Source organism: Oncorhynchus gorbuscha, linkage group LG04 (genome assembly GCF_021184085.1).
Source record: "Oncorhynchus gorbuscha isolate QuinsamMale2020 ecotype Even-year linkage group LG04, OgorEven_v1.0, whole genome shotgun sequence".
In the NCBI taxonomy this organism is placed as follows: Eukaryota; Metazoa; Chordata; class Actinopteri; order Salmoniformes; family Salmonidae; genus Oncorhynchus; species Oncorhynchus gorbuscha.
This window is the reverse complement of record NC_060176.1, coordinates 17,791,352-17,804,767: the sequence shown is the minus strand read 5'-3', so window position 1 is coordinate 17,804,767 and position 13,416 is coordinate 17,791,352. Positions and strand designations below refer to the sequence as shown.

The 13,416-nt window shown below is 43.3% G+C and overlaps 1 protein-coding gene across 18 annotated transcripts in view; it reads right to left on the bottom strand.

The window, feature by feature from the left end:
- Positions 1 to 1,480: 1,480 nt before the first annotated feature.
- Positions 1,481 to 13,416, bottom strand: part of mical2a (microtubule associated monooxygenase, calponin and LIM domain containing 2a) — a 45,339-nt gene continuing 33,403 nt past the window's right edge. The window contains exons 14-29 of one of the 18 annotated variants that reach the window (XM_046346054.1): positions 11,771 to 11,871; positions 11,436 to 11,507; positions 11,181 to 11,318; positions 10,664 to 10,783; positions 9,948 to 10,301; positions 9,028 to 9,135; positions 7,692 to 7,808; positions 7,259 to 7,426; positions 6,873 to 6,950; positions 6,540 to 6,632; positions 5,796 to 5,924; positions 5,293 to 5,470; positions 4,907 to 4,983; positions 4,726 to 4,813; positions 2,654 to 2,714; positions 1,481 to 1,690 (exon numbers count right to left, since the gene is read on the bottom strand). In XM_046346054.1, the coding sequence (XP_046202010.1) occupies positions 2,656 to 2,714; positions 4,726 to 4,813; positions 4,907 to 4,983; positions 5,293 to 5,470; positions 5,796 to 5,924; positions 6,540 to 6,632; positions 6,873 to 6,950; positions 7,259 to 7,426; positions 7,692 to 7,808; positions 9,028 to 9,135; positions 9,948 to 10,301; positions 10,664 to 10,783; positions 11,181 to 11,318; positions 11,436 to 11,507; positions 11,771 to 11,871 (1,880 nt within the window). In that variant the 3' untranslated portion in view covers positions 1,481 to 1,690; positions 2,654 to 2,655. Of the gene's footprint in view, positions 4,814 to 4,906; positions 4,984 to 5,292; positions 5,471 to 5,795; positions 5,925 to 6,539; positions 6,633 to 6,872; positions 6,951 to 7,258; positions 7,427 to 7,691; positions 7,809 to 9,027; positions 9,136 to 9,947; positions 10,362 to 10,663; positions 10,784 to 11,180; positions 11,319 to 11,435; positions 11,508 to 11,770; positions 11,872 to 13,416 lie in introns of those variants that run through there. The other 17 variants (XR_006838452.1, XM_046346053.1, XM_046346049.1 and 14 more) reach the window with 17 other exon arrangements.

The following is a 13,416-nucleotide window of genomic DNA, read 5'->3' as shown; positions in this document are numbered from 1 at the left end:
ATCACTCAATTACTAAATAATGTCAGCTATGCACATTTACCCTTGACTTGATAGCTCCAATGGCTGAGGTAAAACAGTTGGCATTTCTCAATTGACAATCTCAAATCTATGCTAAGGGTTGAATGCTCTGAAGGCAGCAGATTAATGAAATAAAATATCTACTTTTATACAACACCAAAGAGACACATACCTGTGTGTGTCATGATTTATCTCACTGAATACATTGCTTTTACAAACCTCCATTGTTATTTAGTCAAGAAACACTTGGCCTTCTGTAGACCTTTCAATGTTTTTAGGGGTCACATTTCCTCAGCTTCCCCCTGATCTCTGCTGTACTGGAGGAGGGAGTGAGGCATAACCTGCTGACCCCAGTAGCTTTGATTACATCACAGCACACACACCATTGGTCCGTCATACTGTGTGATGCACAGCTTCTGAACAAAATGTCCAGGCTGTGATAGGTTGAAGGGACAAGTGGATGATACTATAAAAAAAAAGAGTTCTTCAATAGTATGTACCTCTGTTGTGATTACATTAAATCAAGCTTTCCCCTTAAAAGCAAAGCTAATCTAAAGGTATTGGATACTAGTGATAATACAGCCAGGGACATATGCTTTGGCAGCTAGTATAATACATTGACTGTATGTTTCCTTTGAAATAATTGTGTTCTTTATAAACAGTACACACAATTTAAAAAAAACACTTAAAATTCTAAAGTAGATGCTTTAAAAAAAGGTATTCTAGTGGTGTAGGGTGGCATGTAGCATAGAGGTTAGAGCATTGGGCCAGTAAGCGAAAGTCTCTGGTTCGTATACCCGAGCCGACAAGGTGAAAAGTCTGCCGAAGTGCCCTTGAGCAAGGCACTTAACCCTCATTTGCTCCAGGGGTGCTGTACTACTATGGCTGACCCTGTAAAACAACACATTTCACTGCACCTATCCTGTGTACTGTATGTCACAATAAAACATCTTAATCAGGTATGATGAGAGATGATTTCATGGCTGTTGAATAAGACACAAGACACTGATGGAGCATATGGGGAAAGAGAACTGACTCCCTCCTGTGAGAACCATGAACCATATCTGGCAGGAATACAGTGGACTGGCTGGGGAGAGAGTTGTATGGTTTGTCATGTCCCCTTTGACCTCATCACAAAAGAATCCTTTCTGGCTCTCACGGATCCAGAAAGAGCTCCAGGAACCCATCCAGGAACATGTCCGCCTGGGACAGAGGAACTTAACCCATCCAATCATACATTTTAATTTAGGAGACTAGACATGGTAAGTAGACTAAATATAGGACATGCTCTGTAAAAGGAGTTCCATGTTTAGGATTTACTTTGAGTACTGAGCCTGTATACTATGTGATGCTGAACGGCTCGACTTAAACGTGTTACCCCTAACTGTACTATTCTATGTGCCATATCAACCCATGGGGAGAACAACATTGTGATATTATGAAAGAATGACAGTAAACTGGATCAAGATGACAAATCACTTTATTTACATTTGTTGCTTTAGGTCATACATAAAGCAACACAGAATCTCCATGAGAAAAGCAGGCTGCATTTGAAGTCCCATAAAACATTGTTCCATGTATTCATTTAAGACAACATGAGCTATGAACCTGTTGGGAGATTCATTCCCTTTGTTTGTGTGGGACACGAAAAAGTTATCCTGGGTGACAGTGTCTGTAAGAGAGAAAGAAAGATGGCAAAAGATGGGAGAAAAAGCCTTTACATGACAGAATGCTGTCTGTCAATCGTTCAACATGCACTCGGGAAGACCAATGCAGTCCGAACACCACAGTTTCCTTGTTATGCATGCAGACACTGAAAAGACAGTCTCTTAGAAGGTGTGACTTTGAACATCATGGTATTATGATGCGTTTCAACCTATAACAAGTGTGTGCTGTAGTTATGGATCTGCTGGGGGTGCAGGACACGGACATTAGTAGTTTAATAACTTCATAGGTTCCAGGGAATCCCACATATTTAGCCTCACATTGACGTGTTTTACCATTTTATTTTCAGGACAACCAGGGCTACAAGTAGAACATAACATTTGACATAAACAGTTGCATTCATGAGTTTTACTGAGAAATGTCTATAAAAAAACAAGGTCCAGCCTCAAAAAAAGCTGATTAAAAATGAGTATATAATAATTACAATTGTAAATTCAAAAATGGTTTGCTTAGTGGGAAATTAATATCCAACTAGTCAGTGACAACTGTGTGGAGTATGGAGTTTGTGACAGCAACTATGTGAGTTTATAGACACTATGTCCTGAGATTTCCTATGATCTACTAAGAAGAACCTCTTACCTCCTAACAACTCTTGATTGGCTTATGGGCGTCATAGAGCAGACCAGATTACATTTACGTGTTTGTGAGTATCTCAGCCTTTCAGAGTACGGTCATAATAGTTTGTAGATTAGACATTTCTGTGAGAAGAATCGTTTTTGGGGTCTAATATCGGCGGATGCAGACGAAATAGAAAAATCCTATGCTAAAAACTGCTGTCGGTAGCTCAAACACAGGGGTCAGAAGCATTTTTTACTTGTGTGTGGAAATGCTGACAGTAATTGGACTAATCTAACAAAGCATCCACTCCAAAACATTGTTCACAAAACCATGTGACCATGCAGGTGATCACCTTCAGAATGGCATGTCTCCTAACCAATCAGGAGGCCCATCTTCAGAAAGTTGAAAATAGACTTCCAAGTGAACAAGAATAGAAATGAAAGGAAGGAAATATAGTAGGTTAGAATATAGAGAAAAATCAGAGGAAGGATCAAATCCAGTTCAAATGCATAGAAACTTTGTAATTGTTAGATAACATGAGATTGTGCTATTCAACAACATGCAATTTAGCACTGTACAGTGTACTGCATGAATGATGTAACTTCTGGTTAGGGCTGAAAACACTTCTCATTTTTAAAGTGCACCAACTGTATCTTTGGAATTTGTATTGGTAATAAAGCTGAGATCCTGCTATCATACTTAACATGGTTATTAACAGTGAGATGAGTGGCAAGCACATACACACCACAGCATTCAAACATAGCCTGTGTTATCATGTCTGATTCCCTCCTCCCCCCTTAAAATATTTAGATGCACTATTGTAAAGTGGTTGTTCCACTGGATGTCATAAGGTGAATGCACCAATTTGTAAGTCGCTCTGGATAAGAGCGTCTGCTAAATGACTTAATTGTAATGTAAATGTAATTCAGCCCTTCTGAACAATTCAATTCAGCAATATTCTTAACAATCTGAAAAACATATTGAAGTGAAATAGACCTGTACAAATAATACAAATGAAAAAGAACCCCCTCTATTACAAGCATACAACAACTCTTTAGAAGATTGTCTCTTATTCCACCTGATCATACAGTAAATAGAATTTGGCCTTGCATCTGTTTCACCAACAGGTGGCAGCAACGAGTAAGCATTAAACAGTCCATGAACTGGAGTAGTAAACCAAAGCCCATGTTCATGAAACCTTTTCCCCTTTTTTAAGTACAACAGACAATGCACAAAAATACTGGAGGCACTGGGCCATAAAATAAAGCAATAAAAGTTATCATAATGTGTAGCGAAAGTACACTATGGTCACGGTGTCATACGAGATCTTACAATAAAAACATTTTAATTTGTGTCAAACAATATTGAAATTGAAAAAAAGATGAGAAAACCTTGTCGAGCACAGATCCACGTTGGCCCCCGACCCAGACCCCGACCCTGACCTGTGAGTTCAGCAGGGTTTAGTAAACGTGCAGCGTCAGCACTAGTCATTATCCAAGGCCTGGACAGCCATTAGGCAGCCATTAACTCCCACACCATTCATCAGGCATCAGCCACAGATCAAGGCAGCTCCCCAAGTTAAAGTGCTTCAAGTCAGTCTTTTCATTTAGATTACTTTTTCCACACAAAAAAATCTGTCATAACCTGAGTTAAGCCATGTAAAAACTGGCTCGACTTTGACAGCCAGTTGTTGAAAGACTCAACTCTAGAGCAATATAGATTGGATGATTTCAGCAGTCATATCAACCACATACCGTAAATGATTTAGACCACCATGAAACCATGTACAGCACATTACCCCTCATCATAAAGAAAAATGTCATGTTCATGAAAACATTGCACGTATCACAAACCAAGCTACCACTTGGAAAATGTTATTTGTTCTTTGGTTGGTGTAGGACTAGATCTAATGCACTGACAGCTACGTATTCTGTGAGAAAATATTAACAAGGTGCTTGTACACATGGTCAAACGGTAGCTTGCCATCATATGACATGGCACAAATGCAAGATACGCCAGTTAATGTTCGGCCAGGCTTCAGACCCTATTGCATGAAGGTTAGGGATAGGGAAAGGGATCGGGTTAGGGTTAGGATTAGGCTTCCCTCCCTGGTGGGCCTCTACATGAGCCTATGGCCTAGGTGTTCCTCCAGCCACAGCAGTAGGGGCTGGATGGACTGGGAGATAGGCCCGGTTTCAGAGTACATCTGCAGCAGCACCTCCTGGAGCATGAACAGCAGGGGCACTCCCAGGCTCAGCAGCTCATACAGGAAGACATAGTCCTCCACATTGGCTCTAAAGTGGAGGCCCACAGCCTGGGCCGTACCATGCACCCAGCGAGACAGGAGGCGGGGGGAGTCACACACAACCCGGGTCACACTCAGGGGCCAGCTCAGGCACTTCCTCAGGCGGGAGCTGATGGTACCTGGTGACTGGCTCTGCCGTCCTTCTGTTGTGTCACAATCAGGAGTCTGTGTCCCTGATCCCTCCTGAACCCCGGCTCCATTCTGACCCTGAGGGAGAGACCCATTGAGTCAAAGATGTCCCACAAATAAACATCAAAATGACAATGGCAAGTGGATGATTGAATGATCCAGAACAATTACCAGATGTGAATTGAATGTCCTCCGATGGTTCATTCCATTTTTACGTTGTGTGAAGTGCAGCTTGCAGTACAACTTGCCTAATTGAACATGATCAAAGGAGGATTTAGAAAAATTGGCACATAAACAGTTAATTATCTCTACCCGGCACAGACAGAAGAGGACTGGTCACCCCTCAGAGCCTGGTTCCTCTCTAGGTTTCTTCCTAGGCTCCTGCCTTTCTAGGGAGTTTTTCCTAGCCACCGTGCCCCTACATCTGCATTGCTTGCTCTTTAGGGTTTCAGGCTTGGTATCTGTATAGAACTTTGTCACAACTGCTGATTTGATTTGATTGATTGATTGATTGACAGCAAGCGAACATCTAAACCTTAGTGTTGGGAAACACATACCCTGCTCAGAGTCGAAGGCATGGCCTCCCTGGCGCAGGATGGAGCCACAGGTGTCACAGCGAAAGCACTCCCTGTGGAAATAAAGTCCCTCAGCACTGATCCTTTCCACCACGTACACACGCTTCTGACAGGAGTGACACTGGTCACCAGACCTGGGGAACTCCCTCCGCAAGGAACCCTGGGAAACAGAACAGAGAGGCAGACAGTGCTACAAACGTTGTCAGCCCAGAAAATGACGATAATAAGGGAGTGATGCACTTGTATCAGATTCCACAACTTTGACCCTAAAAGGCCTTATGGCCGAGTTTGGCCTTTAGTTCACAAAGCATAAAGAGTCAGAGTCCTGCAAAGAATAATCATCCCAATCCTTATTTTACACAATCCCTCTTCATCTGACTCAGAGCCAGGGCCTGGGACATAGTCTATGTTCTTCACCTAGATAAGGGCTGTTATTCAAGGCTGGTACAGTCTGAGTGGCTGCATGCTCAGTCAGACATGCTTACCGGAGACAGGGGCGCAGAGGCTGGGGGTGAACAGGGGGAGGAGGCTTTAGGCCTGTGGTCAGTCTCATAGAGGGTGACCAGCGTCTCAGCCCTGGCTGCTATAGCCAGAGACACCTTCCCCACCGTCCTCTGACATGCAGCAAGGAGGAAAAGACAGGAGGAAGACAGGGAGGACGAGAGGTAGGAAGGGAGAAAGAGAGTAAGAATAAAGGTCAGAATGATGAAAGCAAAAGTGATAGTCCACGTCGCTCGCTCGCAGGCAGGCAGGCAGGCAGGCAGGCAGGCAGGCAGGCAGGCAGGCAGGCAGGCAGGCAGGCAGACAGATAGACAGATAGATAGTGATTTGATTACTTTGTTCTCTGACTAAGGTCACGGTTGGGGAAATTAGTAAAGTTCTTTCATCAAAATAAGAGTCTCAGCTCAAAAGTATGGCCACAGAAGAGGAGGGAACGTTTTCTCATTATGGTTAGCTGGTGGGCCTGTCTGGATGCTTCAGATTGCACTGACTGCATGGCGCTGGCTCAAAATGATCAGAAATCTGTGGACAGGGAGGGGCAGTCTAACCCACAAAGTGCAGCACCACAAAAATATATTCAACCATTGCATGAGAGGCCCCAGGATAGGTAAAAAAAAACATCTCAAATGCTTCTTGCATGCTAGACCTTTGTGTCTACACGTGTCCTTTGTGATTTAGAGGATAGTACAAGTTACTTTAGCAGGCATGTGGCGCTGGGGGCAAAATACCTGTTTGACGTTATTAAAACCAGGTTCTGGCTTTGGTTGTAGTATTGCAGTGCGTTGTTGTTGGGATATATATGTGGAGCCACTGCTGTGACACTGAAACAGCAACATGACTGTGATCTTAATAACTACAACTGTAATTTACAGGCAAATTAGATTCAAAGTTAAACAAATATATACTTCTAAAATATATACAATTTACCAAATGACATCATGTTTAAAATCAAACAGACAGCACTTCATGTTGTGTTTCTCTGAGAGGCAGCAGGCTCTGCATATAGAAATGATGTGGCCATAAATAGTGCTATGGTTTGGAGGCACACAAGAGGAACTCACCACATGTGACTCATTCAAGGGATCTCTTTGCATTTCCTTCTTACAAAGCTGCATATCTAGTGCCCCAGATTGACTGGTCTTTGGTTTTCCATGAAGAATGAAGGAATTAGAGGAAACAGAGAAGAAAACTTAGTTTAACAGTTCAGTGACAGATAAGGGATAGATTAGTTTCGATGTCAACTCAGTTATAGTGCTACAGATTAAAGGTGTGCAATATCTCTGCATGATGAATATTGAATGATCAGAGGTTTTAGCATAGCACACAACGATAGGGACACAGCACGCATTTCACCCTAAGGTCTACTACTGTATTCGGTGCATGTGACAAATATAATTTGATTTGATTTGACATGCTGAAACACAGACATGGATGTGGTTATTTATACCTGATGTTGAAGTAGACAGGAAGAGGAGGAAGATGGAGAATATGTATGAGGGGGTGAAAATGTAGAAAGGGTGATTTCTGGACAAAGTACTGATGAAGAGATTTTAGGATGGGGAGCAGGGAGGATGTGAGGTGAGGGAATGGTCTGACTCTGTCTAGCAGATCCAGACTAGTGTGGGAATGGGAAAGTCAAAGAGAGGAAGATATTATGAGCATCAGATGAGAGTTAAATTAGAGTTTGCATGCTTAGTGGGTTAGGCCTAAAGCCTGAAATGCCTGATATTCCATGACACTGCATTCCATTGAAATGGAAATTCAGACTGATTTAAATAAAACGTGTATTTCGCCATGATAAATGTTAAATGATGAAAGGTTGTAGCATGACACACAGTGATAGGAACACATACAAGACAGTGAGAGGTTCTTTTTTTTACCTGAGGTTGGGGCAGACAGGATGAGAATGAGGAATAGGGATGAGGAGGTGAGAAGGTAGAAACGGTGATTTCTGGGCTGGGTTTAGGGAGGATGGGATCAGACTCTGAGGGAATGGCCTGTTTATCAGAATCAGGCCAGGTGAGGAATGGGACAGGGGTGATTTGCAAATGAAAAGAGAGGGAGAGGATTGTTAAAGGAGAACTTTGAGTGTTAATAATTAGATATAAGTTACAATGAGAAATGGCGTGCACAGGGGGCTTTAAGCAAAGGTATTCCGTGGCACTCTCCTATCATAGTATTAACTAAACCCCAACCTGCTGAGCCTCAACACAACAGCTTACCCTGGTTTCCACTGAGATAGAAACTCATTTAAAGAAGGTGAGCAGATTCTTTTTTGATGATAAAATACCATGGAAATACCTTTTCCTGTAATGGAAATTGCAGTATGATGACTACTCTAGCACTAAACACCTTGTTTGATGACTGCAGCGTCTTCCAGTGAATCACAGAGAACTCAGTGCAACCTTTCAACAGTGTCCATGCCAAAACCCTCTGAGTCTCTGAGCACACAGAGTAGGCGAATTACCATCACAGGCAGAGCTGAGAGAGGAGGCTACCTAGTTTTCAGCCTGACCTCTCTTCTGCAGGTCTGTCTCAGTGGGAATATAGATTCACAATTATTTCTGCTTAAACAACGAACTGCCTGATGTGTTTTCACAGGGCGTTATATTGTTTTTAAAAAGCCTTGTTGAAACCCACAACGTAAACAGTCATATATTGATTTAAATTACAGGCGTAGGATCTTAATTTGATCACTATTTTGTTGCTGAGAATTTTCTTGCACAGCAGGAAATGAAACGTGCAGCATATTCAAGGTTTAAAAAGGTTTCTAAAGTTTGTAATTCCCACTTTAAAATGTCAGACTTTCTTTGCCCTAAAGAAAAATGTATCAACACAAAAACACAAAAAAATGGCCCTTAAATTATAATCCACATAATAATTCAAATTTCCTGTTGCTGCAGGATTATTTTCCTGTTTTAGCAAACTGTCTCAAATTAAGATCCGACATCTGTATAGCAGAACACTGTGTCCTACAACAACCTGAAATCACCTGCGCTAGCTGTGTTCTGTTGCTACAGACTCTGAGCAGCTGATGAAGACATCGCCAAAAAGGTAATGCTTCTGGAGATGATGGATGTTGAATTTCAACACAGGGAGGATTATATGAACTCTGTGCAGCAGCAGTAATGGCAAACAAGACCGAGCATGTAACACGACAAACACACTGAAGGACGGGAGAGGTGAGTGTTCAGAGTTCAGGGGTTAGATAGTCACCTGGGACGTAGAGGTCACATCCCCAGAGAACAGTGCTCTCAGGTGGACCGCTTTCTCCTTGATACTTTTATTATGAAACTCTCTAGCATTCTGGGTCTGAGCTTTCTTCTGCAGGACACATACCATGAGACACAGAGACAAAGATCAGGCATCAGAAAGAGAAAGCTGCACCCGCAACACAGTACCACATACTCCCCGTCTGATGAATGGGTCTGAATAGTAACAGAATTATGCAGATTATTAACTCCCAAATCAGTTATAATGTACGGACAAATAAAAGTATGAAATGTATGCACTCTTTATTGTAAATCGCTCTGGATAAGAGCGTCTGCCAAACTACTGAAATGTCAAAGGTGATGATCAAGCAAGATAAGTGGACTTTGGTCCTACTTTCCCACTGAAGGAGCTGGATGGCACATTGTTTAATGGGTGGTGGGGAACAATAGTGTTGCTGTGTTGAGTAGAGTGGCAGTTTTTTAACACTAATTTGACACACCAGCAGAGATGACTCCACACTTAGACATGTGTTCCTGGAACAGCAGACTGAGACCCAGACAGAGACAGACAGACACACAGGACTGGCACAGAACAAGGCTACAAGGGCAGCCCACTGGCTAAACTTGCCAGTCAGCAGCCTCTGTGCCTCTTTGTCTCTGCCAGGGCTGTGAGTCTGTTCTTGCCATTGTGGTCAGTGTGGATGATTAGGGGTTGACTTCACCAGCCGACTATGTGCTATACAATGCTAAATGTATAATCACGATGATTACCTCAACACTCATATTCAGCCTTTTCCTAAAAAGGACGCCTTATATGATCACACAGTAGGAGGCAATAACAATAGAAAAAGACAGAGCAGACAAAGAGAAATGGACAGATGGAAAGGAAAGGAGAGGAAAGGAAATGAGAGGGGAATAGGTCACCTGGGTGATCTTTTCCTCCACTTCCTGAAGGCGTTGGAGCATTCTAGACATAGCTAGGACCGCTGAGTGGCAGGAGGAAGAGTAGCCAGGGTACTCTGAGCTCTCTGGATTTTGAGGAAGCGTCTGAGGTTGCGTCTGAGCACATGTCTGATCAGCCTGTCTGACCTTCCTGAGGGTGGGATTTGGGATGGATGGGGGTTGGAGCTTAGGTTGAGGCTGGAACTGGGGTTGGGGCTGGTGCTGAGACTGAAGCCGGGCTTGGAGCTGGGGAGAGAGCTTGGGTTTGGGAGGAGGCTGTGGTGGGGGCCGAGCGATGCACTCAGCTGCAAATTTGGCACAGGTTGCAGACGGAAACTGGAAACACACAGCACATGTGAGCTGCAGTTCTATGGCTCTCCGTCAACTCAGGGTAAGCTTGATGAAAAAACAAGAAGCAATTGCAGCTAACAGGCTCCAGTAGTTTAACAGCTGGAGAGAATAGGAGGGAGATTTATGCCCCATGCTTTTCTTTATCGTGTGAATCTACTTCACTGGGGGGCTTATTTTTCATTTCCAACCCACAGGGAGCATTAAACACTCTCACTCCAGGTAATGGATGACTGGTTTGTGAGTGAGTGTATACCAAAACTGAGTGACAGTGTGTGTTCTGCAGAGTGTATTAGCATGGGTATGCGTGTGTATTACAGTATGTTGACCAGGTTGCTCCAGTCCTCTACCTGTGTCTTGGGGGGAGGGTTTAGTGGGGTCTGCTGCCTGAGGTTGGTGAAGCGTGGGGTCTCAGTCATGTCCATGGAGCGTGGCCGAGGGGCCCTCTCAGAACCCCAATCACACTGAGACTGATGGGGTTTGTCAGCCAGAAACAAAGCCAAGGAAAAAGGTTAGTAGAAAGACAGAAAAGGAAGAAAAGAGAGAAAGTGACTTGCAAGATAAGTTAAGAACAAATTCTTATTTACAATGACGGCCTACATTGGCCAAACCCGGACAACGCTGGGCCAATTGTGCACAGCCCTATGGGACTCTCAATCACAGCCGGTTGTGATACAGCCTGGAATCGAACTAGGGTGTCTGTAGTGACGCCTCTGTTCTATAGCACACTGTGGTATAAGGCATCTGAGAACAAACATGCCAGGTACTATACCATACTACAGTACTGTATAATCTATGGAGGACACTGTCCAAAACTGACAAAGTCCTGAGGAGGGGGAATGGAGGACATATCTTGGTGGTTCTGACCTGTCTCCGGAGGGTGAAGCTGGGGTTGCTCTCCTCAAACTTGGACAGGAGTTGGCTGGCCATGGAGCGGACCTTGTTCTCCTTAACCCCCCTCCCCTCACCCACACAGGACGCACTCTGACTGGAGAAGTTGGTTGCCTGTCATGAGAAATAGTGACTTGAGTTATCAGGGCCAAAATAAATGGTATTTTGTCGTATTTGACGTTGGTGCGCTTAGAATGTCATTATGAAATTGTAGTTGATGATAATAACTACCTCTTCCAAATAACTGCAGACTTTTCGTCTCCTTTTGTACGTTGGGTCAGTATCTTCTAGCTTCTTCTCATCCTGAAAGAAAACAAACAGGCCATAGTATATGACTAAATATTTCAGACTGCACTCAATGGTAAAAAGATTCAACATGTAAGTGAACTAAATTAAAAAGAGCCCATCCCAAAAGAACTCTAGAAGAATACATGTAACTTGTGGAAGGTCCCAATACTGTCCACTTATTCAAATGAAATGACTTTTGAAATGATAACACAGGGAGGCTCTCAAGTTGCAGTAGTGATCAAGGCAGACAGGCACCTTTGAGAGAGGAGTGGGATTACCTTTGGTACCCTTTTTCTTGGTACCAAGTTCAGAACTTTGTTCATACTTCTGACTGCCTTGGAAGGATAGTCTTCACTGTTTTCGTCGGCCCCTCTAGAATCTGCAATGAAACACGAATGCATTAAAAGGTATGATATATTCCACGGAGCTCAGCCATGAATGCCATATAAAAGCAATGGCCAATGTTTTTTTTTTACATTGTGTCTAAAAGAAACCTAATATTATTGTGTTGGAAAGAACCAGATGGGGCCAGACTTTTCCTGAGAAATGCCACCTAATAAATAAAGGGCTTTTTTTTGTGGAAACAAATACTGGGAACACTTCACTTCCGATCATAAGAATGTATACAATTATTGCTAAATAGTACATCCTCATTCCGTCATGTGGGAAACCAGCTTTGCTGTGGAGAGAGGCATATCATGTGACCTCGCAGAGACCATAAAGCTAGTAACTGATGTCCCTGTGGCAATAATATACTCTGTTCACCTTAGGCATCTCAGACCAGAAACTGGAGTAAGGTATAGTGTTTTCTCTACAGACACCCTAGACTCAGAAACTATCTGTAAGGTAACCTGCACTGTGCTGGGCAGATGTGCATTCCTCTCATGCCAGACAATGTGACTGATAAGGTTGTGCAACGCAGAGCTCCTTTCAAAGGAAGCTAGATGAAATCTCATACCCTCTTACACACCGGCAAAAGTGTCTCTAGAAAGACATAACTTATCTGAAAGAAAGCAGGGGTCAGGGATGAATTACATTAAGGACAGAGACTGCTTGATATGTAAAGAAATGGCTCCGGTGAAAACAGAAAAAGTGAGAGGCTGGGCTTTTAATACAGTGGACACAGTGGAGTGGTAGGGCCTTCGAGGGTGACAATGACGAGGTGCTAAAGTGTGAAGTTTCAGGTTTTGTTATTATTCGTATGTACGGGCTACACATGGTATACACAGTCCATATAAATGCTGATTTGCAGGTTCCTTCTTGACAATGCAACAACAATAAGAAATAAGAAATGATAAGAATACGAACATCGAGTAAATGGCTCAGTAGAATAGAATAAACATTTTACGATAAGTATAATACAGGAAGGCACAATTTATAGTCCAATATTTACACTCAGTATGGGGAATGGGGATAGGGGTGCTAGTATTTAAATTGTGCAGTATTTAGCAATAATAATGAGAGCCTGGTGGCAGCCGTTGTGATGTAAGTGTAGCATGAATGTGTGTGTGAGTGAGTGAGTGTGTCTACAGGGGGAGCATACACCTGCCAGTGGCCAGGGCAGAGCAGTAGGACCTTATGCCTCTCCACCCTGTCTGCTCCTCCTAATGAAGTGTTCAGAGCCAAATGCTTCTGCTGCATTTAAAAATAACTCTGACATGGGAAGGAGCCTTCAAAAAAAGACCTGATGATTTAAAGGGCTGCTACTGTGTGTGTGTGTGTGTGTGTGTGTGTGTGTGTGTGTGTGTGTGTGTGTGTGTGTGTGTGTGTGTGTGTGTGTGTGTGTGTGTGTGTGTGTGTGTGTGTGTGTGTGTGTGTGTGTGTGTGTGTGTGTGTGTGTGTGTGTGTGTGTGTGTGTAGGAGTGAAATCTGAAGTATGGGGCTTCAGGACACACGTGTCTGCTGGGGGATGGGGTGAGGGGTG